The sequence below is a fragment of the Simochromis diagramma genome, unplaced genomic scaffold (assembly GCF_900408965.1).
Source record: "Simochromis diagramma unplaced genomic scaffold, fSimDia1.1 OVJJ01000302.1, whole genome shotgun sequence".
Taxonomy (NCBI): Eukaryota; Metazoa; Chordata; class Actinopteri; order Cichliformes; family Cichlidae; genus Simochromis; species Simochromis diagramma.
The window spans coordinates 8,928,352-8,954,167 of record NW_024386792.1 but is presented as its reverse complement, the minus strand read 5'-3'; the positions used below and the strand labels follow the sequence as shown (position 1 = coordinate 8,954,167).

The window sequence follows — 25,816 nt, the reverse complement described above, 5'->3', positions numbered from 1 at the left end:
TGTGAGACAGTAGGAAAGGAAGCAAGGAAACGTGCCGGGGCAAAGGAGAGATACCCCCCACCCCCATGTGGTGGGTATTTAGCAAACAGTCATTCATGGATACTACTCATTGACGCCGTCTCCGCGTCCCTCCACCACCGCCTATACCCCCCATCAACAATTGCCTGTTGACGTGAGCCGTGTAACAATCCTCCCTGTTTCCATGACAACCACCTGCTGCTGTCCTCCCCTCATCTGTCTTTCCCTCTCTCCCCCCTGCCCTCCCTGCCTCCACTCCCCCCTTTCTTCCTCTCCTCTCAGTTGTCTCCCTCTCTGCACACTGTTGGTATTTCAAGGTCAAAGAGGGTCACAGGCAGATAGTGAGATAGAGACAGAGATAGGGCTGGCGAAGTGGGGAGGTGAGAATTACAACAATGGGACAGAAGACAGACAGAGGAAGGCTGGAGGACAAAAATCCCCCAGACGTCGTTATGGTCGGCACCTTAAGACTTCAGACGTTTGCTTTGTTCGGGCTGTGCCGCCTTCATCGTCTCCACCCGCAGCACTTTCATAACCTCATTTGGAGTCAACTTTGAGCCAAAATGGCCGACAACAGGTTGTATTATGGGGTTGCTGCTGTTGTGGCAAGCTTTATCTTCCCTGCTGCTTGAGCTGAAAACAAGACAAGAGAAGTCCAGTGGACCAGAACGTGTTTGCGCTCGATAAAGAGGAGCACCGGACGAGCCACATTAAGCAGTAACCAACTGAAACGCTCCCTGCTCGTTGGATTGAAGCGACACACACACAACAAATTAGCTTGCTCCCATGTTACATTTTTGTTTTTCAGGCTTTTGACCTCTTCATGATGTTTCATAAAGAAGAATCCACAAGGGGGGATTTCACATAGAACTGCATCTGGGGTTTTTTTTGGTTTCCTCAGTAAATGATCTACTTCTACCACCAGTTACTGCGTGGCATACAAGCTCAACGACAGTTAGTAACTGGGACATCCCAGCGTGGCGGCATGTTATGATAATTGCTGTTGAGGTAAGGGTGAAGCAGTGACCTTGCTAGCCCCAGGGAGAAGATGCAGCTTGACGTATGGATCAGCCAGCCCATTGGAGTCCATGGCTTTCAGTCCCTGTGGACACAAACAGACACACAAACACACAAGTACTATAGTGTCAAAGGTGATGTCATGGTGCCCTCCAACTATTCACACGTAACTGTCAGGGTCAGAAAAAGACAGCACGTACGACGGACCTGTTTGACAGCAGTCACATCTCAGTAGTTCTTCTGGCGGTTTTCTACCTCTAGGCTAGTGTTTTCTACCTCCTTTGTAATGTCCTCAAGGGAACTGTTCAGTGAGATTTGCATAATTGACATCATGGGAGTGCGTGCAGCATGCAACGGACGGCTCGTGTCCTTGCACGATGACCAAAATGTGTCTGCGAGAGCAACCTAGCAACATTATCCAGCATTACGTCGCGCTGTGAGATGATTTAGTCTTGAACTGACAAGCTGCCGAGGCTACGTGGCAAATTTGTTTCCCTACAAAGGTTGAGAGACAGGAGTCTGACGTCTTCTGCAAACGTAAAAGCATTACAGGAGAATTATTTTCACTGGGCCTTCAAGGAGGATTACGCAATGGCACACATGCAGACAGACAGCCTAGTTATAAAGAAGATTTTACAATTGCGCGTACCTTTGCCTTATGAATAGTACAATGCAGACAGTTGTTTTCTTGATCAAAGAGCAGGTTGAACTCCAGTGTTCCCAGGTAGGCTATAAAAAAGAAGAAAAACAACCACACACAAAACACACCAATTACTGTCAGTAAAAAGCAGAGACACGTTCAGTCTAACACACACTCAAAAGCTCTGAGTCATATTTGTAGCAGATGGGCTCTTCAAAATACGATGCTGCCTAATATGAATTGATCTGTCTTGTTTGATTACTGTTTGGGAAAGAACAGAAACCAGAGCCCTGCTATTGCAGCGCAGTGTAATAAATCATTAGAGCCACTGTGTCACATAAAGTGGGAGTGACAAACACACAAACACAAAATGCTTCACTCCACAATTACTCTGCAAGCATATGCTGTGCTTCTGAGAGGGGAAGGGGGAAAAAAGCAGAAGCTCAAATCAAGTGAAACAAGATAATGTTCCACTCTAAACTGCATAAAACAGCATTGTTTTTTTATGCTGCGGTGCTTAGTCATTTTCGCATGAATGAAAACCCCCGACTTTGAACTTCGAGCACAACTTTCCCCACCTGCAAAACTCACTGTCATCATCATCAGAGTCGATCAGCTCCTCCCTGTCTCCCTCATTCTCCCCTCTTCTCTCGCCATCCTTGTACCCTCCGCCCGTCTCCCCATTGAAAGTCTCCTCTTTCAGGATCTTCTTCTCCCTGGGAGGTGGCGGCGTGCAGGGGTAGTCGTGGAAACGCGGGAAGAAGTCTGAGATCTGTGGGATGGGGAGGATGGGCCCTGGGCACACGTTAATGGCAAAGTGCTCCTGCATAGAGATTTTGACCGGCGAGGGCGGGGGCGGGGCGATAGAGTGGGGCGTCGCCGAGGGGGAGGAGGCGGACGAGGAAGGGGTGGAGGCGGAGGAAGGGGGGATGGCCAGGTGGGAGGTCGAGGGTGGCGGTGGGGGCTTGGAGACACTCATGTGGACTGTCAGACGGGACTGTGGAATAAAAATGGAGAAGCGAAGCGGAGAAGGACAAAAAAAAAGGTGAGAAAGACAAAGATAATTACACGAAAACACCGTCAGCCTCCTCTGACTCTGTCACACTCCACTTTGCAGGGGGTCAGTGGTTTTCAAAGAGCACACTGGTCTCGTATTCACATGGAAGGATGGGTGAACCCATCACTAGTGGGCACCTTTTTTTTTTAAAAAAAATTAAAAAAAATTTTTAATATATCTTTCATTATTTTCACTTCTTCCGTCTGAGTCCCCCTGAGATGCATTCAGGCTGCGCTGAGATGCAAGAACTCTCAGATCTCTGAGATCATTCAGACCACATTCGGAGCTGGTCTGGGCTGTTTCTGTTAGCACTATGTAAGGAGAAAGTTTGCCTTTCTGCCAGAAATGCTTTGTCTCTGAAAGCTTTTTTAAAAATTTTTTTTAATATATCTTTCATTATTTTCACTTCTTCCGTTATATACAGGCACCAAAATAGGTAGATATAGCAAAAAAATAAAGCCTGCGGTTTAAACCCACCTTCATTTAAATGTTTACTGTGTCTTCCAATCTCTGTGTGGCAGAAAGCCACTGAAGACAAACTTTTCCCATGAGAAATGTGCCCTGCACCAGAGTGAAGGACCACTTACTCAACCCACACCCTCCACATAAGTGGATCCAGCTAGTATTTATTTGTCTTCTTCTTTTATTTTCTGGCAGACTATGCACAGGGAGCGCGTTGCTGCCTCCCACGGGTTAAAATCAACACTATATTTCCATGTGTTTATTTGCATATGGAGCAGGGAGGTGAAAATCCAGTCACAGGTGGTCATGACACGCATCTGCAACATCCTGTGAAAAACTGAAATGTGTTCCTGTTTTAATCCACTGATGAAATCCTGACCTGTCAAAAGCCAAAATAGAATTTGCCAGAACCTTTGGCACTTCAAGCATGACTCACACATTGTGTCAGCACCGAGTCTGTGCTCTGAATGAATATTCAAATGCAATGCTGTAGAGTATGAACAAGAGATGTCACTTGTGTATCGGTTCTCAAATCCATCCCTTACCGCCCTCTTTTCCCTCTTCTCTCTCTCATCTGCAACTCCCCAGAGCAATATTTACATAATACTACTTGGAGCCTTTCTCAGTCCTTAGCATATTTGTACCTAAATGAAGCATAATGACTGTTTCTAGACTCCATCATCATTAAGCCAAATGCTCTAATTTCCTATTTTCCTGGCAGTAATTAAGAAATACTGAAGATGTGCTATCTCATGTACTCCCACGGTGCTCTTGAGTCTTTAATATTTCAAGATCCTGTTTGATTTTATTGGTCACAGTAAAAAAAGAAAAACAAAAAAACCCAACAACAACAAAAAAAGAAAAACCAACTTCAGACTGTTTACTGTCGCTGTCCCAGATTAAAATGCTAAATATAAAAATAACTCCATTAAAGAAAAAACTGGCTTAGTGTGTGCAAAAATATACAGATGCACTTCATGAACGAGCATGACGAAGTCACTGTCGACAGCCACATCACAACAGCAGGTCATGTGAGGATGCACGCCAGTCGTCATCCTTCCTATATGTTTCACATGTCCATCATGTCACAGCTTGTTAGATTCAGCTGGTGGCATCTGCTCCTTAATATCTGAGCAGTTTGTGTTTCACACACATCTTTCCAAATAAAAGGGTTTCGCTCTTTAGTGTTTGACTGATTCAACTTGATTCGTTTGTTGAAGGCACAAACGTTTCCTTAACTTGAAAAGTTGCGTGTGAAAGTGCTGAAGCAGTTTTCATTGTGGATGACTTTCCTATTAATTAAAAGTGCAAAGAAAAAAACCTAACGCATGTTTCAAGAGCATCTTTCTCTTATCTGTCAGATAAGAGAAAGATGCAATGATATATCGGTCGAATGGTGTTGCAAACAAGTCAGCATTCGCTGACGGCAGCGGACGATATATATTTGTTGTGTCACATCAGTTTTGCACTGGCTAAATGTTCAAACGTAGTGTGATGAAGACCTGAAAGATTTGTTCCTCTTGGCACAGAGGGGGCGATTCATTAGGGAAAAAACAAATAGACTGAAAATATTCTCTTACCAGCTTTTTGGCCAAATTGTTATCACAGTTGCACTAAAAAAATAGTTTTTCACCCTCAGCAAATGTGAGGCAATGAGTCTGAGTAAAATGCAACTGAAATAAATAAAATCAAAGGTTTATTCATGCAAATAATTAATTAATAAGGAAAATGTAATTGGTATAAACTGAGACTGTACTCAAGCAACATTCACTTGACCAGATTCTATTAAATGTAAAACTTTGTAAGAAAATTACATGAAAAAAATTGCATGTAATTAAATTAGTTAAAGTCAGCATTTCAGGCTTTTTTGTTTTTTTTTTACTGTGGGCTGACCAAGGGTCTACAACTCAAAGATAGTTCACGAAAAACAGAGAAAATCATGGAAAAATTCGGAATCGTTGCCATTTTTGCATAACAAATGACTTAATCAGTCTTGAAAATTGTTATTGATTATTGTCCTGTCAATTTGCACACAGAATAACTGATTGATTGTTTCACCTCCTTTGAAATGAGCTCGAGCTTTAATGAGACTTTGCAGGGAATGTCGTTCGATGTCATCTTTTTTCACAGTGAGCTTAATTTCTCCATCTACATGAGTCAGAACTCGAGCAAAAATCAGCAACGGGGGGAAAAACAAAAACAGACTAACAATGCCTTGTTTTCATCAGCATTGGTGTAGCTCATCTCCAGTCTACGGTGAAGCACGCTGACCGCTCCACGCACAAACATTCACGTGCATGTGAGGCTGAATTTTAACGCACCTCTGTGTCAACACCTTAACTCGCTTTTGAACTTGCATCTGTAAGAGCATCCCGCATTTCTGACCATACTTCATTACACACATTTATTCACACCCTCAACACACATAAAGACCCCCAACCGCCTGTCCCCATCCTCAACAACTACACTCATTCAGTCACTCACGCCGCTCTTACGTAACAGCACCTAAATTCGCTGCTTGGGAACCCGCGTTCAAATGTTCACTTGCAGCATGTTGCTTGCAAACTCATTCGCTCGCGTCCTTCTACATACTGAGACACGCACATGCGAGCACATGTGCTCACACACACACAGACTTCCAGACACTCGTACACACATTCACAATTATAGCCACCCTCAAAAAAACATACCCAGGGACAGTCTTCATCTGTGCCAGCACTCCATCTTGCCTGCTCTCACATCCTCTGTCTCTCACACTCTGTGGAGCATGCAGACCAGCTTTGAGTCAATATATCCTTCTGTACTCTCTCTCTCTCTCTCTCTCTCTGCTTTCTCCTTGTCTCTGTTCATCGTTTGCTCTCCTCTCCCCTCCCTCTCTCCCTTCCCCTTTACTTGTGACGTATGTGCTTAAAATCCACATCAGTCGTTTCCAGACTGTGCATATAGTACTGTCACTCACTTTCTCGGCAGTGGGGAGAAATCCGGGCAAAAAGGCAGGCTTGGGAGGGAGAAGTGTTTGTGGGGTTTTGACAGAAAGGGATAGAGAGGGAGAGAGAGTGACAGACAGACAAGAAGAGCAATACATCGGGACAGATGGGGAGACAAACAGACATACAGACAAACACAAGGCAGTAGGAGCAAAGACAAACACACAGAGACGCAGATATATATATATATACATACAGTACATGTGGAGGGAAATGGGTGTGAAAACACTGACTGCACACAATAGGAAACATTACTTTAGGGTGGGAAAAAGGGGGACGGGGGCACTAGCTGAAGGACACAGAAAGGAAATTAAATTCAACGTGTTGACTGAGCTCAACAAAACACACCGCCAACCATTAAATTACACTACCAGATTACTTTGTGTGGGCTATGACTACAGCCAATATCAGACAAGCATATGTGTGTGCGTGTGTGTTTGTCTGCATGTGTCCAATTCAAGAAGAGCTGATAGTAACGGCTGCCACCTGCCACAGTAATAAAATGAATCAAAGGCAGCAACGCATCAATAGCAGTGGATTTATGTGGGATGTCACTGATGGAAATCAGCGATGGACACAAGGATGAACAAGAATAGGACTGACTGAGTTAAACCCTGCAAGTTTATGAGGTTTTTAAAATTAGAGGGCTTATTAGCATTAGAAAACTCCAAATCAGACATGTATGTCGATTTTTGTGTTTTATTTGTTGTGATAATACTTTTTTAACCCCCAAATCCTATTTTCTAAGAGGTTCAACATGCATTTAGACCCGGCAGTCATCCAAATGTATGAAATAGTTTATACTTTTTAGTCATTCAAAGACCATAAGGCATAAAATGTGAACTGTTTGGTGCAATAAAAATGTTTTATGGTCCTGTTTGGTTACATTATTAAATTATCTTCAAAGCGACTGGTTAGTAAACTTTCTAAAGTGGATTTTAATCAAGTCAAAAGAAAAGACAATATCTGAAGGAAAAATTAAAGGAAAGATAACATTTTCTAAATGTTAGCATGAGGAGCATTAAGGTCGATGGGACATGCAGCCAATATCAATAAAACACGAGGCTTTGATAGGAGGGGTGAAGAAGGGGCCATCTCCAGTATTCTAAGGAAAAGGGGAGAATAAAGATGGAAAAATGGATATAAAAGAGAAAATATCCAGTCTCAATGAGAAAAATGAGAGTAAACCAATAAACCTGGGTGGCAGCTCTTTGGAATCCCAGCAAAAAGGTTCATGGTTCAAATCCCAGCTGGGGGAGAGTTGGCATGTCCTCTGGTGCTCTGGCTTCCTCCCAGAGTCCAAAGACAAAGTGATTTTAAATTGGCCATGGAAGTGAGCTAGCGACAGTGTATAGCACAAACGACTGCACAAAGACATGAACGCTACATGATGTATCATGTAGAGTGGGAGCCCATTGGAAGGTTGTTGGTTTGATCCCTGGCTGCAGTCAGCATGCCAAGATATTAAGTTGCTGCAGATGTGTCTGTCGGAGTGTGAATGTTAGATACAAAACACTTGTATAGGCAAGTTGTATAAAGTGCTTTGAGTAGAAAAGTGCTATATAAGAACCAGTCCATTTACCACGGTTAAAATTCGCCTTCAGTCTAAAGAGCTTTGAGAAAAGCATTTTAAAAACGTGAGTATATTTGTTTTGTCTGATATAACTGAGTTTCTTCAGAGACACAAACAGGCTTTTTGCCTTTAAATGACCCGATTTGTTTGAGACGCTTATTCCAGCTATGGTCTGTATATAAAAAACAGACATAACGTCAGGTCTGAAAAGTCAAGCCAGTGTCTAAGTGTCTTAGCTCTAAATCTTTGTAATGGCCATCAGAGGGCATCTGGTTGTGAGATGAAGCCCAACTGACCCCACTGCTCACTGAATTTATGATCTTATAAAAAATTCCTGATGAGATTACAGCCTCAGTAGTTATGCAACAAGTTAAATATGTAATTAAAGTCCTATTCAGATAAAAATACAGAACAAAGCAGGATGTGATTTAGCTTAATTTAGTCTGATTGACGAGTCTCCACCATATAAGCATGCATTCATCAGTTTTCAGTTAGATCCAAGCTTTGTACAAACTAGTGGCTAATATTAGGCTGGCTGCATCCATCATTTATATACAGTCTATGATTACCTCCTATTTCATTGTGATAATCTTGACTGGCAAAAAAAACCCCAAGTCATGCTAAGGGTAAAGTGGAGTACTGTGGTTATAGAGCACAAAGTTTATGGTGGATGAGGGTAGCGTCACTGGATCTGCTGAAAAATTGCTTTCAGGTGGGAGTGCAGCATTTTGACCCTTGTCTAATAATAACAGTGTGTTTATTCTGGCAACCAAGATGACAAGAGTTGTCTGATAGCAGCTCAGCTATTCTCAGAATTACAGAATTACACCTGTCCTATAATTACTAATATATGTAGTAAATGCTGGTCTGAGCTGCACTCAGTGGGTTGGCGTAAACATTAACAATGTCATTTTGCATTGTTAAAAAGTAACAAATGATCAACATCAAGCATATTCAGTTATGTTAATGGTCGGAGGAGAAGAGGGGTAAATACATGTGGGTGTGTCAGCTCATCCATTTATAGGCAGATTTAGTCTGGGCATGTCATCACTATCAGGATTACCACATCAATATTGCGTTAACAAACCATTACACTGTTTATTCATTAATTTGCAAGAAGAACATGTTGGCTAAATGAGTTGAAATGAGATAAATGATTACTCAGTGTACCGGTGCCAAAATGAACTATTTTTAAATAGGTGCTTTCGACATGCGCCACATGCTTCGAGGGGCTTGAAATTGATTCTCCTACAGTAAACATCTGCCTGAGTTCTGGTTACACGGACACAAAGTCTTCATGGTGTTGGTTTCCACACAGCTACTCAGCCGTCTGGTGAAAATGAAGAAGCATAGGTGAGCAATTTCACTCCACCCACAGCGTCAGTTATTAGAGTGCTCATAGCTGACCTCCAAAACTCTCAGACGCTCTTCATGTGTCTGTGCACTGTAGTCCACCAGGAGGGCTCTTGCAGCATGTTCAGGTCATGGATGAACAATGAACCACAGATTTCTGAGGCACTTTTGCTGAGTTAGTTTAGCAAAACAATTGCAAAAAAAAGTTTTCAATTATCTGAGTGGTGTCTGGAACACCAGGGGGGTTCGTTCTTTTTTTTTTTTTTTTTAAGCTGGACGGTATATAGAGGAACAAGGTTATAGGAGAGCTATATTGGTTGGCTTTTGTAGGTAGTGTATATAGGCTATTTAGTTGTGTGGCTGGGGGAGGCATTATGTCTGATGTGGTGGTTAGTAATACCAAAGCACCACAGGGGCCAGTCCTATTTCCATTCCTGTTTACTTTGTACACCTCAGATATCGAGGATATCAGTGATTCATGCCACCTGCAGAGGTACACTGATGACATTGCAGTGGTTGGGTGTGTTAGGGGTGGGCACCAGTTGGAGCACAGGGAGCTGGTGAAGAATTTTGTCAGGCAGAAATCACCTGCTCCTGAATGTCAGCAAGACAAAAGACATTCAGAGATGGCGGTTGATTCCCGGAGGGGAAAAAACTACAGGTGAGGAGGTGAGGAGGTTAAATCAGTGTTCATTTGAATGACATACTGAACTGGTGGAGCAACCGTGATGATGTGTACAAGAAGGGGATGAGCAACACACCCTACTTTCCGAGGAAGCTCAGGTCCTTCAGTGTGTGCAGAAAGATGCTTGAGATCTTCTACCTGACTGTGGAGGCGAGTATTTTACTGTCGTCTGCTGGGGGGCAGCATCAGTGGGAGAGAGCCGTGCAGGATCAACAAACTAATTCACAAGGCAGGAGTCATCACTGGACACATTCTGGAGGTGTTTGAGTAAGTGAGGACAAGAGGTCACTGAAAAACTGCTCTCCATCATGGATACCTGTCACATCAGCTCCATTCATCACCACACAAGCAGCGGAGCTCATTCTTCCCCAACATTATTCAGTTATTGATGGCATAAAGAATACTTCAGGAAATCATCCATACTGTTATCAACACTGTGTATTAAAGCTTCTTGCTGCTCTATATCTATCTCTCTATACAAAAGGGCTCTAAAGAACCATTTAAATGAAATGTGGGTTACTATATAAGAAAACCTTTATTGAATCATGTCTAAATAACTGAATAATTTTAGGATTTGTGGGGTTTTCTTAAAATCCTGTTCTACAGCAGTGCAGATGAAGTTTTTTTTTCATTTTGTTTGCTCTCCTCAAAGCACTGAAATCATCCATCCAAAACATTAAACAGCCAAAACACAGCCCAGAAACAATGCCTCTGCTACTCTGGATTAATCACAGGCATTGTTTTTCACAGTAACATTTTCCTATGAAAGAAAATGTCCGTGATTTTTACACACTGTATGAGCAAAATGAAGGGAATATAAATGTTTGTGAAACATGAGTACCCTGTATCCAGAATCACTCGATTTGAATGTTATGGCTGTTAAATGTCTGATATCAGTTTTATTTACTTGCATTTCTGTGGCTAGTAGACATCATCAGTGATAAACAGGAAACAACCCAGAATAGGTGTGTGAAGCCTCTGGCTACTTTAATAAGTGCATGCAACATCTCAGGTGAACGTTTCAACCTCACTATTAATTATTTTGATTCCTAAACCAAGCAGCAAGGTAAAATGAAATTTAATAGCTACTAAAAACTGAACCAAGGCAAAAAATTAGTATGACTCAAACACTCTGGATAATAATTGATGGTCTTTAAAAGTGAAATCTCTACCTCACCATTAAGTGAGGTAGACTGTAGAATAGAAGGGCCTCCTTCTTGTGGAAGTTATTTTGGAATAACGTGTGACATTTTTAACTTCTAAAATTAGTTTGAAGATCATTATATTATATATATATATATATATATATATATATATATATATATAGGCGGTGGAAGGACCTTCAAGGACCTCCTTAATCCCACTGACATGTCTTCCGAGGAGGAAGCAGAGTCTGGGGATGAGGGGGATGACCCGCCAATTTCCGGAGGCGAGGTCACTGAGGCAGTTAAACAACTCCTTGGTGGCAGAGCGCCTGGTGTTGATGAGGTCCGCCCTGAGTTCCTGAAGGCTCTGGACGTTGTAGGGCTGTCCTGGTAGACACGCCTCTACAATGTTGCGTGGAAATCAGGGGCAGTACCCTTGGACTGGCAGACCGGGGTGGTGGTCCCCATCTTTAAGAAGGGGGACCGGAGGGTGTGTTCCAACTACAGGGGGATCACACTCCTCAGCCTCCCTGGGAAAGTCTATGCCAGGGTGCTGGAAAGGAGAGTTCGTCCGCTAGTCGAACCTCGGATACAGGAGGAACAATGCGGTTTTCGTCCTGGTCGCGGAACACTGGACCAGCTCTCTATCCTCTCGAGGATACTTGAGGGTGCATGGGAGTTTGCCCAACCAGTCTACATGTGTTTTGTGGACTTGGAGAAGGCATTCGACCGTGTCCCTCGGGGTGTCCTGTGGGAGGTGCTGCGGGAGTATGGGGTGTCTGGCCCATTGCTACGGGCCATTCGATCCTTATACAACCGTAGTAAGAGCTTGGTTTGCATTGCGGGCAATAAGTCGGACTCATTCCCGGTGGGTGATGGGCTCCGCCAGGGCTGCCCTTTGTCTCCGGTTCTGTTCATAATTTTTATGGACAGGATTTCTAGGCGCAGCCAAGTGGTGGAGGGCTTTCACTTCATTGGCCTCAGAATCTCATCTCTGCTTTTCGCAGATGATGTGGTTCTGTTGGCTTCATCGGGTGAGGGCCTCCAGCTCGCACTGGAACGGTTCGCAGCCGAGTGTGAAACAGCGGGAATGAGGATCAGCACCTCCAAATCTGAGGCCATGGTTCTCAGCCGGAAAAGGGTGGAGTGCCCACTCCGGGTTGGGGATGAGTTCCTGCCCCAAGTGGAGGAGTTCAAGTATCTCGGGTCTTGTTCGCGAGTGATGAGAGAAGGGAGCTGGACATGCAGTGATGCGGACGCTGCACTTGTCCGTCGTGGTGAAGAGGGAGCTGAGTGTAAAAGCGAAGCTCTCAATTTACTGGTCGATCTACGTCCCTACCCTCACCTATGGCCACGAGCTGTGGGTAGTGACTGAAAGAACGAGATCGCGGATACAAGCGGCGGAAATGAGCTTCCTCCGAAGGGTGGCTGGCCTCTCCCTTAGAGATAAGGTAAAGTTCGGCCATCCAGGAGGGGCTCAGAGTAGAGCAGCTGCTCCTCCACATCGAAAGGAGCCAGCTGAGGTGGTTCGGGCATCTGACAAGGATGCCTCCTGGGCGCCTCCTGGGGTTGGTGTTCCGGGCATGTCCCACCGGGAGGAGGCCCCGGGACAGACCCAGGACACGCTGGAGGGATTATATCTCTCGGCTGGCCTGGGAACGCCTTGGTGTTCCCCCGGATAAGCTGGAGGAGGTGGCTGGGGAGAGGGAGTTCTGGGCTTCTCTGCTTAGGCTGCTGCCCCCGCGACCCGGCCCCGGATAAAGTGGATGAAGATGGATGGATGGATGGATATACATATATATATATAATAAAATGCTGTTAGTCAACATTTCCTGTATCTTGCTTTTTATTTCCTTCACCAACATGCTCTCGGCCCTCCGTTCACATACAACTCAGTTCTAAAGAGTTTGTTTCTCCACCCGAAGACATTTTAAATCCTGGCCGGCACAGCAGCTCCAAAAAGTCTGGAGGCCACAGATTACAGCTTAAGTCTGTAATAACTGAATTATTTCCATGGTTAAGAAAAATACCATCACAACATCTAACAACATCTATCTAGCAAGACGTAAACCACTAGTGTTTATTGATGATTGCTGATTGTGTAACTGCTGTGTGAAAATGTAGAAGTGTACAGGACTCTCTACTCAGCCAAATGCTGCAAAACTGACTGATCAGTGCTTCACGGTGCAAATGGATATAATGACCCAAAGCATCCTGCAAAATAGCCCAAGAGTTTCTCAAAGCAAAAAAGGGATATTATTACATTTTCAATGGCCAAGTCAGTCACCTGATCATAATCCAAAAGAGCATGCTGTTTAGTTATTAAATACAAAACTGAATAAAAGAAATCCCCATAAACAAGCAGCAACTGAAGCGAGCTGCCGTAAAGGCCTGACAGAGTATAGCAAGAGAGCAAACACAACATTTGGTGCTGTCCATAGCTTCTAGACTTCAGAGACTCATTTCTTGCAAGCATTAGTTCAGTTCAGTTCAGTTCATTTTTATTTCAAACATTTCAAACATGTGCCTTCACAATCATTACAAAATATCATTCCATTATTTGTTTGAAAAGGAGTAGGCTGAAGTATTTACTTATTTGTCCCTACCCCCTCAAGTTTTACCTCTCATTCATTAAAATTTTTTTTTGTCTTAAATTAAACAAACAACATATGAAACATATGAAACATATGAAGTAAAGCAAAACAAAACAAAACATACATAAATCAAAAACAAGAAATTAGCAAGCCCCACCACAGTATAGTTTCTTTCATATGAAAAATACAGAATGTATATATTTGCAGATACACAAGTTATGGAAAAACAAACAAACCAAAACAAAAAAACCAAAAAAGAACCGCAACACCATTACCAGCAACATTACCCTCCTGGGTTAACCCCGTTTTCTTCATTCTTATACTTATTTAAAATTAGGTTTTTATATTTTACTTTAAACTGTTTTATGTTTTTACTGTCTTTTATTTCTTCTGTTAGACTGTTCCATAATTTAACTCCTGCAATTGAGATAGACATAGTTCTTAAAGTTGTTCTAGCACTTTGTATTTTTAAATTCCATTTCCCTCTTAAGTTATACCCACCTTCTCTTTCTATGAACAATTTACAGATTTAAAAAATAATACTTATATCTAAATTTATGTTAGCTTGTCTGATAACCATTGAGCCTCTGAAAACGTTGTGGCTGATGGCTGTTATTCAGAAAAAAAGTTAATGCAAAATCCATCCATTTATCCATCTTCATCCGCTTTATCCGAGGCCGGGTCGCGGGGGCAGCAGCCTAAGCAAAGAGGCCCAGACCTCCCTCTCCCCAGCCACCTCCTCCAGCTTATCCGGGGGAACACCAAGGTGTTCCCAGGCCAGCCGAGAGATATAATCTCTCCAGCGTGTCCTGGGTCTGCCCCGGGGCCTCCTCCCGGTGGGACATGCCTGGAACACCTCACCCAGGAGGCGCCCAGGGGGCATCCTTGTCAGATGCCCGAACCACCTCAGCTGGCTCCTTTCGATGTGGAGCAGCAGCTGCTCTACTCTGAGCCCCTCCCAGATGGCCGAACTTCTCACTTTATGTCTAAGGGAGAGGCCAGCCACCCTTCGGAGGAAGCTCATTTCTGCCGCTTGTATCTGCGATCTCGTTCTTTCAGTCACTACCCACAGCTCGTGGCCATAGGTGAGGGTAGGGACGTAGATCGACCGGTAAATTGAGCGCTTCGCTTTTACACTCAGCTCCCTCTTCACCACGACGGACCAGTGCAGGGTCTGCATTACTGCAGCTGCAGCCCCAATCCGTCTGTCGCTCTCCGGCTCCCTTCTCCCATCACTCGCGAACAAGACCCCGAGATACTTGAACTCCTCCACTTGGGGCAGGAACTCATCCCCGACCCGGAGTGGGCACTCCACCCTTTTCCGGCTGAGAACCATGGCCTCAGATTTGGAGGTGCTGATCCTCATTCCCGCTGCTTCACACTCGGCTGCGAACCGTTCCAGTGCGAGCTGCAAAATCTTTTTGTTCAAATCCTTTAATTAAAGATGAAACTCCATGCTTCAATCACAGTTTGTAAACTCCTCTGTGGTGGTGTGTTATTCTACAAATAGTTATCGTCCTAACTGGCTACACTGAAACTGTAGGTTTGGCAAAATAGTTTAAAAAATGACATAAAAGCTCAAAATTTTGAGTTACTTCCATTAAACGAGTTTTTGCCCAATCAATGGCTCAAATTTGGAGTCTACACCTAAAAAATGTATTCAATGCTAGCAGTGAAAACATCATAACTACAGCTCACCAATGAGGGGAGTGAGGTGGTACATTCAACAGGCACATGCTCGGTTTACGCTGTTCTTCATTCAGGGTGTCATGGATTTGTCTGGTTTAACATGTCCTAGCAAGCTGTGAGGAAGAAATCCAATCAATTGTGCTTGAAGAATGAAGTCTGCTCAGTGGTGTTGAGGTATTGATCTTTCTTAGGGGTAAACATTAGGTTGCCTGTCTGGATATTTAACACAGTGGCATTGTCCATGAGCTGACAAAAGTGAAGAACGGCGAGCAACATCCAAAGAAAACAAGTGAAGCGAGTTACAAAAAAAAAACAAAAAAAGTAAACCCTGACAAAGAATGATGAAAGGAGCTGCATAAACTGAAAATATTAGTCAGTGATATCACCGACTAAAAACCTAAATAAACAGTAAAAAAAATAGAGAGAAGTAAAGAGGGAAACAATGCTGGAAAACAGAATCTCTGAACAAAGCCGTTCAGCTGCCACACACGCCTCAGCCTCCGTGTCAGCGTGATTAAAGCATCCACATCGCTCATGAGTATAATATGAATAATAAACATCTAGAATAAGTGAGGAAGAGATTGGTGGGAAGGAGGGAGAGGCTGTGAGCAATTTGTGGAGAAGCATTTATCCAGTCCTTCTGCATGGCAAGATAATCTCCTCCCATTACTACAGCACAAAGCAGTGCAGGTTTTCCATTAAGTGTATAACCACAGCCTCCCTAGCCTCTCACCCAGCCATTAGCTCTGAGATTAAGTAAACCTCTATTTACATACTTCAGCAATAGCATATGGTGAATTTTTCAACATTTGACCACAGCACAGGCTAAGAAACAGCATAAATCTTCTGATAGAGATCAAAAGAACTGCTCACCATTTCCTACACTTGCCCTTGCAAATGTGTGCAGACAGACTGCCAGACTATCTTAAGTTCCCGAGTAACTTTGCTACTTTTTGCAAAAAGCAAAGCCACATTAATGGCATGGCTGCTTAAGTCAAACTAAAATAAAAATTCACCCGTGACACAGCGGTGTTTCAGCGTTTCCTAGCATTTCCTACTTTTGGCTCCAAAAGCCAAAACCATATCGCTCACAGGACTAGAAAAAAAAGAAAAAAAGAAATTTTGTTTCTTCATTTCATCATAATAAAATGAGTTCAGTTGCTTTGTCTCACTGGGCCTTTAATAGGTGGAAACAACCTCAACAATCTGACCGTTCTACTCTATATTTTTCGCCACCTTACTTCAACCATTGTTGACCTGAAATATAAAAATGCTGTTTCAGTCGTGTTTGTTTGTGTTTGAGGGACGTGTCTGCTAATATAACACAAGAATTTCCTTCACCTAAACACACAGTAGGCTATGTTATTTTTCAGGACAAACAAAGTGTTTGTGTTTGTGTGTGTGCGAGTGTGTAACCAGTTTTGAAATATGCTTTTAACATGAAAGTTATGGGAGGTTGACTTGCGTTTGGAGCCAGCCTCAAGTGGCCATTGGAGAAACTGCACCTTTCTGGCACTGGGAATAGAAAAGACTGGGAAAAGGAGTAAGGGGACATCAACAGTATCTTATATCAAGCAAAACACTTTATTTTCTTTCTTCATGTATACGTTAGCCAAAGACAGCTTTTCCTTCTTTGAAGTGTGGAACAGTGAGGCGCTGTATCAACATCTTATTAAGCAGCCGCCAGAGGATGTTTCCTGATGAGCGCATGATGTGCATGATGCAAATTTTCCTCCTGTGAGAAACAGTTTGAGTGGCATTTGAATTCTGCTCAAGAATTGTTAAGAGGCACTCATCGCATTTCAAATCAACGTCAATAACGGGGAACTGAATGAATATAACAGACAGGTTGGCGGCTGCATTTTTTAACAGGTGGCTAGCTGCGGATGTTCCCCCAGGGTGGCAGTTGGTGTCACAGGTGGTGCTCGCGCTCCACATCACTCCGCTTCGAGGTGGGGGTGGAGTGATCGGTTGCATTGGAAGAGAGCGCTGCTCTGTCAAGGTACATTATTCTTCTCACCACATGCTAAATCCTGCATGCGGAGCTTCTAGTCTCGCACGAGAAGCCGCTCCCCCGTCCTTGTTTTTCAGTCGCTCTCAGCCCTCCCTCCCTTCACTGATATGATCTACTACCAGGCTCAACCTCAACTTCTACACCTTTCTCCTTCTCCATTTCTCCCTCTGAGGGTTTTTTCTTCTTTTTTGACACAGACAGATTCCATTAACTCTCTCTCTGATTTGTCCTTAACTTTGACAAGCAGGGTCACACACACCCCAAAAAAGAAGAAGAAAAAAAAAAAAACAGGTGTGGAATTTTTTTCCCGTCTACATTCACGCACAATGTCACCAAGCAAGTTTTCATTTTTCTAATGTTTTGTGACAGGCACAGCCAGCAACGCAAAAGAAAGAATGACCTCTGTCAAATTAAATGACAGACTGACAGAATGATATTCCCTCAGGCTAAATGTGTTATTTCATTTTTCCCCCCTTTGTTTATTTTATATGTGTCCCCTTGCTCTTTTGTAGTTTACGTGCACAATGCCCCCCTGTGGCATTTAGCTTCGCTGTTGTTTCACTTTCGATTGACTGTTTTCATATAGCAACTTCCTGTGCAGTGTGGAGCCAGAAACATGCCACTGGATCTGAGTCGGGTTGCTCAGGAGCTTTGAGGTTACCTTATTTCTTGTTTTGTCTCTCATGAGATTGAATTACTCTCCTGCTGACGCTGATCTCCAGCCTGCTGTTTCAACTCTGAAGCAAAGCTCAGCACAAACACAGCCACATTATTTGCCACTGACCCAATTAGATCCTGAATAGATACCATGATACACTCTTTCGCTGTCCTTGCCAGCTCCCTGATTTCTTAGTTTTATTCCACTGCTTTTGATGAATGACTTTGCTTTTTAGAAAAAATGACAACTCAGTGATTAATTGCACATGGTCTTTCTCTCTTACACTGCCCCCCTCCTTTTTCTATTTCAATTTATGTTTCTGGCCCTAAAAAAAAAAAGAAATCTATCTTTACCTGGGTTTGCCCCATCAGCATATTCCCATAAATAAAGCAGGGGGAGAGGTTGCGGTGGTTGCAGGGAGCGGTGGAGGGAAGTGTGGCCCAGAGGCAGAGCGGTGGGCATGTGCGAAATAGAGGGTTGAATAGACAGAGAGGGAAGGGGGAGAGACGAGCCAACTGCTTCAGATCAGGAGTGTGAAGGTGACTGCAGTGAAGAAGTCAGAAATGCGTTTTAAAGAGCAGGAAACAGAGAAAAGAAAAGAGGAGGGAATAAACACGAGCTAAAAAAGAGAATGAAACATTTCCACAGCAAAAACAGGAAATCCATGAGCACTTCCAGAACTCCAGGTCCTTTCATAATGGTCTTTTCTATCAAACAACAAACAGAGCGTGACTGCAACCATGAGCATCGGGGCAGCAGATGAAGGGGGAGAATGGGAGCGTATTGAGATCGCAGCGATTGCAGCGAGGTGTGCAGCCAGCGTCCCGTGGCAGGATGTCATGCTATGTTTAATGAGGCAACCGTGCAGGCAATTAGTCCCTGATAGGACATTATCAGTCAACAATAAGTGAATACTTCATTAAACACAAAACCCTCCAATAGCCTCTCTTCTTTAGCGTCTCGCTTTTGCTCATTTATTAACACACTCAGCTCAGATAACAACAATTTACAGCTGAATTCTTTCTTAATATTATTCTTAGTAATTTGCATCAGAAACGACTAAATTTGGGAATAAAGAGTTAGAGAGGCAAGGTTGAGATGGTTTGGACGTTTGCAGATAGTGGACGTATTGGAGCTGCCGGGCAGGAGGAAAAGAAGACATCAGAGAAGATTTATGGATGCGGTGTAGTCGCTGTGAAAATCCCTAAAGCAAGTGGCAGAAAGAGGAAGAAAATACGATCTCAATAATGTGCCAAGTAAAAAAATAAATAATGGGGGTATTGTTCGGTGAGAAAATATTCAATGTGTTTTTCTTGCAACATCAGCTCCATTCCATACAGCAGTTCGCTCATCTGCATCATTTTGTACCTCGTGGCTGTTTGTTGCAGTGGGAATTGCACCTTCTGATGTATTCTGAGTATCCTTCACTCGCTTCAAAGCTGAGAGAAGTTCTGAGTTGGTAGGTTGTGTTTGTAGTTTGCAGTTTTGGCTGAGCGATGTAGCAGTTTCCCATCATCAGTGGCAGCCTCAAACAACCCGAATCAAATTTATAATATGCAAAGAAGATGACCAAGTTTTGTTTTTTTTTAAGTAATGCTATTCACTGGCTTCTTGATTTGACTTTTTGATCACTATTTTTTTTTCAAAAATCCTACAGTAATAGTGAGAAAACCCCAACAATCAAACGCCCCCCTATAAGCAAACACTTAGTGACAGTGGGAAGGAAAAACTCCCCTTTAACAGGAAGACAGATAGGCAGAACCCGACTCAGGGAGGGGTGGCCATCTGATGCGACCGTTTGGGGATGAGGGGAGAGCTAGAGATAATAAGTAATGACTAAAAGCAGAGTGTTGAGTGTTGAACAAGGTGAGTGAGGTAGAAATACTCAGAGCATCATGGGAAGCCTACAGCAGCCGAGGACTACCGCAGCATAACTAACTGTCACCAAATCTAACTATAACTTATAAGCTATGGACAGTGTCTTAAATCTGAAGCACAATTTTCCTTTTTTGTTACAGTTAATCAACTTAACCAGTTTTAAGGGAGATGGTGAATTAGATTTTTCTACTGATTATGTCAACTGACTTGTTTGTTTCATTAACATTTTTATCCAAAAGCTGGTCGAGTCCTCCAGATCCCTCTAAAAATAACAGCAAAATTAAAACATTTGTAGTGCAGTTGATGAGAGACATTTCTAAAATTTCTTGCACTAAAAGTCGATAACGTGAAAAATGGCCGCATCGGTGTTTCACGCTGCACTAACGGCACCTTTGCCTTCATCCTAACCAAGCTAACAGAAAAAAAAGCCGATTCTACTTAAGTCAACAATTCAAAGGTCCACACTCCATTGGGAGCTGAGTGGACCATGAAATGCACATTATTGTGCTCACTTGTCTGTTTCTGTGAAGGTAAGGGGTAAAATAAGTTTCCACTTCTCCACAAAAAAAAAGCAAAACGCTAAATAAGGGCTTTGGTTGGATGCACTAAGCATATTTGAGCGTGGCGAGGGTCGCACAGGGAATAGGTTCTTCAATAGTTTCCCACTGCTGCGCTGCCTCAACGCGCAAAGAACAGGGGAATGAAGGGGGAGAGAGAGGAATGGAGAGAAAGCATAAAAATTAGATTATGCTTTACCTCCAGCTTTTGTTTTCCTTTGAGCACAACAAAAAGCCTTTTCTCCATTTGCAGGGAACACAAGGCTGCGGGATTAATGAAAAGTTGTTCTACCGGTAGTGTTTCGGTAAAATTACAACAAATTTTTCACTGAAGAGGCGAGGCATGGCTGTTTTGCATTTCTGCGCATTTTGAAGTGAGGTGACATTTATGTGCGTCACGGGTCGTGCAGCAGCTTTGTCCTGTGAAGTGAGACAAAGTTCACCAACTGACCGCTCCAGAGCAAAGCTAAATGCCAAGGAGAGGAAGAACAGAGTTCATCTGGAAAGTTTACACATCTGATGCCAGAGGCTTGAAATTGTGTCATTTATGTTCCTTTTCTCTTTTTTCCCTCTTTGTGACAGTTAATATCATACACAGAAAGTTAAAGATGATTCAGGTGAAATTTAAGGTGTACTTTCAGCAAAAACAACCAGTGTGTCTGAGCTACTTTGGCAGTCAATAAACTGCGTAGGGTTTAATAGGAGAGAGCCCCGGGGACCCGAAAGCCCATTAAATTCTGTGCCTGACTAACTAACAGCGCGAAAATCTGTGAAATCAGTTAGTTAGGAAATGAAAGGATGAAAAACAGGACTGTACGTGCCATCTACACACACACACACACACACACACACACACACAACATATACTCTATACACTAAGCTGCCAATGCAGAGATATCTTCACAGCACTTCAAAAAGTGAATCCATTGTGATTATAGCGGCAGCTTTTAGCATCCCATGCATCGGCGCCTGAGCTCATTACTTCAAGCTTAAATTGATATCTACATTTTCTTCAACTGTCAGTTAATTAACCTCTCAAATCACACATTTTGCCCCCAGTTCTTTCTCTAGCTGCTTAACAGCCTTATTCTTCACATTTACTGCTATATATACACACATACTATATATATATATATATATATATATATATACTTGATTTAATTCATTAAAAGTAAACAGCAGCTGCAGTATTATGACACTCTGCGTCAAGAGAGTTTCAAAATTTCCACAGATTTTACATGTACAGCAGCTTGACGAGGTAAACTCTTATGTGCAAAGTTTGAGTTTCACTTGGGTTTTTAGCTCATCCTCTCATCTTTGCTTTGAGGTTATACTCATAACAAATCACGTTAAACATACAAATTTATCCACACACTCGTTTATCTGACTCTGTCTGTGATTAGAGATTTTTCTGGCTGCTTTGTCCTGTCCATCTGCACTGTTTGTGCACTCTCTGTGTTCAGGGTTTGTTTGGCATTTTCTTCTGAGGCTTATTTGTTATTTGCATTGTTTGCCCCCAAAGGCAGGCTCAAAACTCAACAGATCAAACCAACCTGACAATCCTTTGTAGCAAATAACTGCCTGATATCACAGACATCACTGTGTTTCCTCCCTTCAGATCCTCTTTAAGGCCTTTAATGTTGCTGCCTTCAGTTGTTTCTGGTTTTTACGGCATTCAGTTTTGTATTTAATGACTGAAAAGCGTGCTCTGTTGGGCTGAGATCAGGTGAATGGCTTGGTCATCAACCATACCATTTCTTAGCCTATAAACCTCTGGGTTATTATCCCTTGCACTGTGAAGCACTGTCTGATCATCCTGCTACTTCTATCATCAGCAGTCACATAATCAATAAACACTAGTGGCCCAGTTCCACTGATAGCTATACATGCTCATGTTGTACGTGGCCTCCATCAAGTTTAGCACATAACTCTTCCCATCATTTTGGCACAAGTTCATCTTGGTTTCATCTCGACAGGCCGTTTTATCAATTTCTTTTCTAATCTTGGAGCAGCATGTTGATGATGGTTAACACAGCTCACAGCAAGAAGGACCTTGTTTTAAATCCACCATCTGGCCTTTGTGTGGGGGGTTTGCACACAGAACGGTACTCTGGCTTCATCCCACATGCAGTTTGTGGGTTAACCAGTGACTCGAAATTGTCTGTCTCTTTGTGTTGGCTTTGCAACAGGTTGTTGCAGAGTGTATCTGGACAGGTCAACAGTGTACCTACTTACTTCCCTGTAAGACTGAACTAGATAAGCAGCAGGAAATGGATGGATGGAAGTCTAATCTGAACTGACAGGTTTTGACAGTGGGAGGTTGTGTATATTTTCTAACCAACTGACCCTTTTTTGACCAATGGTGCAGCAGTGGATCAATTTTTACAAGTTCTCATTAAATGAACCTAACTTTGTTACTGTTTGTGTTAGAGACAAAAATCTAATGATTTTGGAAAGAAGAGGAGACTAGCATTTGGGGGGTTATTATCATGCATCGTGCATAATGATAGCACAAAGCATTCACAAGCTACTACTGTCTGAGCACAGACAGAAAAATCTGCTCAGTCTAGATCTTACCATGAATACTTCACCTTACAATAACACCTCAACCAATTAGAGAGAGAAAATTCAAATTGTTCCTGAAAGATCAGAATTATTTTGTAATTTTACAGCCAAAATGACAAAACAATTCTGCATGTTGCGTGTATTAATAGCCAAATGATGAAAAGTGTTATTGCTGAAAGTCTGCACTTCAATCAAATATTAATTGTTAAATTTGAAAGGAGCTGTAGTGGTGTACAGAACTTAAAACTACATAAACTGTGTCTTTGTCCAGTAAATTATGAACGATTTAGATGTCAAGAATTATTTGGTCTATTGTCTTCAAACACTAGCCAGAGCTCTCTGAACGTATCCCTTTTGTTTCATCTGTCAGTCTGTTGATGCCTGTTGTGCACTTCGTGACTTACACCTGCCGATAGAAGCACCGCTTTTCTGTTTCAGTGTGTTGTTATTCAGGCTCAGATTGTTTGCTTCTCCTGGACAGTGATATGGACCCTGTGCATGGATGTGATGCTGTGAAATATATATAGAGAGGGACAGAACAGAACAGAATGGTTGATCTTTGCATCTTGAATCTAAAGTTTTTCTCACCAAACTGCACGGAAATGAAATATAAACTGATCAAAACACAGAAAATGGCAAATCTGCAGGAACACAATGTCACTGCCCTTTTTGTTCTTGAGAACAGAGGCGACCGGTTAGATCTATCTATCTAATCCAGACATATTTAGCCAGATAATCACCTTTCATTATATAATCCTCAGGTTAGCTAAGACTGTACACATGCCCTTTATCCACATCTGCTATCCAAGACAAACAAGAAGAACAGTCAGGGTAAGTAGAAGGAAGAAATAATATCATATTCTTTTCTTCTAGCTTCTTTTGCTGTTTTTATATATAATAATAATTTATAGTTAAGTGTTCAATAATTCAGAACGACGACCACTGGCTGTAGTTCATTTGTAGGGAGCAGGCATTGCATGGAGAACGTCTGAGGCAGCCTGCTCACACTGGCTAATGAAACTGACAAGCATTTCCTCTCTGCTTTGTAATATTTGATTATATGGATCCTGAGCTTTGCTGTACAAGCCAGCAGATGGCCAGGCCTCTGTTTTCATTTGTTTTGGTTCACCATTTGTGCCCCTGTTGCTTGCTACAATGCAATTGCATCAGCTGACTTATTCAGAGCAGCTCGCTGTGTGATTATCAGGCTGGCCTCCAGAAAAACAGGCAGCGAGAGCTTGTAATTAGACTCGAATTATATACAAAGCAATGGGGAGAAATTCCCCAAATGACAGGGAAAACATGAAAACGTATCTCTTTCTCACCCTCTGTTATCCTGTCTGCACAGAGACCAAAGGCGACAGTCTCATTTTAGAGCCGTGACATGAAATCAGTGCTGGATAGGGGAGGAGGGATGTGAGGATGAGAAAGTGGTGGTGAAGTGTTAAGATGGGTGAAGATAAGATGGAGTGCCAGGCCTGATTGCATTTCTATCGGTTGTTTATGGATCAGACACGGACTGGTTTGGCTCCTCTGGGACCGACTTTCTTCCGACTGGACAGCAGGCGAACGGAAAGATAATGCGAAAAATAAAAGAAAACAAGGAGAGTACACAGGAAGGTGAAGCCACGCCTGAACTCACAATCAATGTGTGTTTTTTGTGACTCTGATACTTTCTGTTATGCATGTCAGAAAGGTTCATTTTTGTTTCAATTTTCTTTTTAGTTAAGAAATACCTTGAAAACCACTCAAACAATTTCCCTAACTGTAGGCATAAATTTGGTTTTAATTTAATGCTCTTTAATAGTATTTTATGGGGAAATTTTAAGTTCTTGTCTAAAGCGCCCTGTGGCACACTAGCATCCTTGCTTGTACTTTGCTTCCTGCCCGATGTCACAACCTTAACCTCAGCATGACCCAGGATAGCTGGCTAAGAAATCCTCGTCCAAACAGTTCAGTCTTCAGTCTGGGTGTAAAGACTTCAATTTTTACAAAGGATATAAAAGAAGTGAGTGTAGCAGAGTTTCTTTAACTCTTCATCTTTGCATGAAGCTGTTAGCTTAAGGCTACGTTAGCCACTAGCAGAACATACCCTAAGAGAAAACTTTATCTTTGATTCTGCTGCTCTGCTTTTGATCCTTTAAGAAAAATAATACAATGTTTAAGTGGTGTGGTGGTCTGCTTTTCCCAAATCAAAGGCTTTGGGAACTTTTAACTTCTCATAGTCTTTGTAGCCTAGATTGTGTCAGATGTTAACAAGAATTCAACATGCTTCAAATATTTCCCCCAAATAAGAACATCTGCTACACTCATAAAAGAGAGAAATAGCCAATACGACACCACTATATTTCTGAAGTCTGGAGTTGAGCATAAAGGCCACTGCAGTTTTTCAGGCGCAGAAGTAGCCATAAGTGCTAAATTGCTAGCTAAGGTGTATAGACTTTATTTACTATAATCCACGGACAGGGATATTTAGTGCTAACATATTGATATAAATTAATAATAGATAATGGATGGTGAAAATGGTTTACTCACCCAAGACTAAAGAACAAATGTCTTGAATGGCTGTATGGCAACAGAAGAGGCTGTACCTAGCAGACAGGCAGCAGCACCTATGAACACTTACTAAGTGAGGTCTGCAGCTCTTTGGACGTTGTTCTGGGTTCTTTTGTGATCTCTTGGATGAATCATCAGTGGCTTTAGAAATGGCTTTGTAACCTTTCCAGGCTGATAGATGTCACTGACGTTGTTTTGCCTGTGTTCTTGAGTTTCTTTAAATCGTGGCATGATGTGTTGCTTTTTGAGATATTTCAGCCGGCATCACTCTGTCAGTCAGGTTCTGTTTAACTGATTTTTTGATTCAGCAGAGTTGGCAATAATCAGGCCTGAGTGTCGCTAGTAAAACTAAACTCAGCTTTCTAAAA

General features: G+C 42.5%; 1 protein-coding gene across 1 annotated transcript in view; it reads right to left on the bottom strand.

Moving 5' to 3' along the window:
* The window catches only part of doc2d (double C2-like domains, delta), a 37,030-nt gene extending 30,957 nt beyond the window's left edge, over positions 1 to 6,073 (bottom strand). The window contains exons 1-4 of the mRNA XM_040024224.1: positions 5,885 to 6,073; positions 2,267 to 2,672; positions 1,685 to 1,764; positions 1,046 to 1,120 (exon numbers count right to left, since the gene is read on the bottom strand). Of these exons, the coding sequence (XP_039880158.1) occupies positions 1,046 to 1,120; positions 1,685 to 1,764; positions 2,267 to 2,654 (543 nt within the window). The 5' untranslated portion in view covers positions 2,655 to 2,672; positions 5,885 to 6,073. The remainder of the gene's footprint in view (positions 1 to 1,045; positions 1,121 to 1,684; positions 1,765 to 2,266; positions 2,673 to 5,884) is intronic.
* Between the last annotated feature and the right edge of the window lie 19,743 nt (positions 6,074 to 25,816).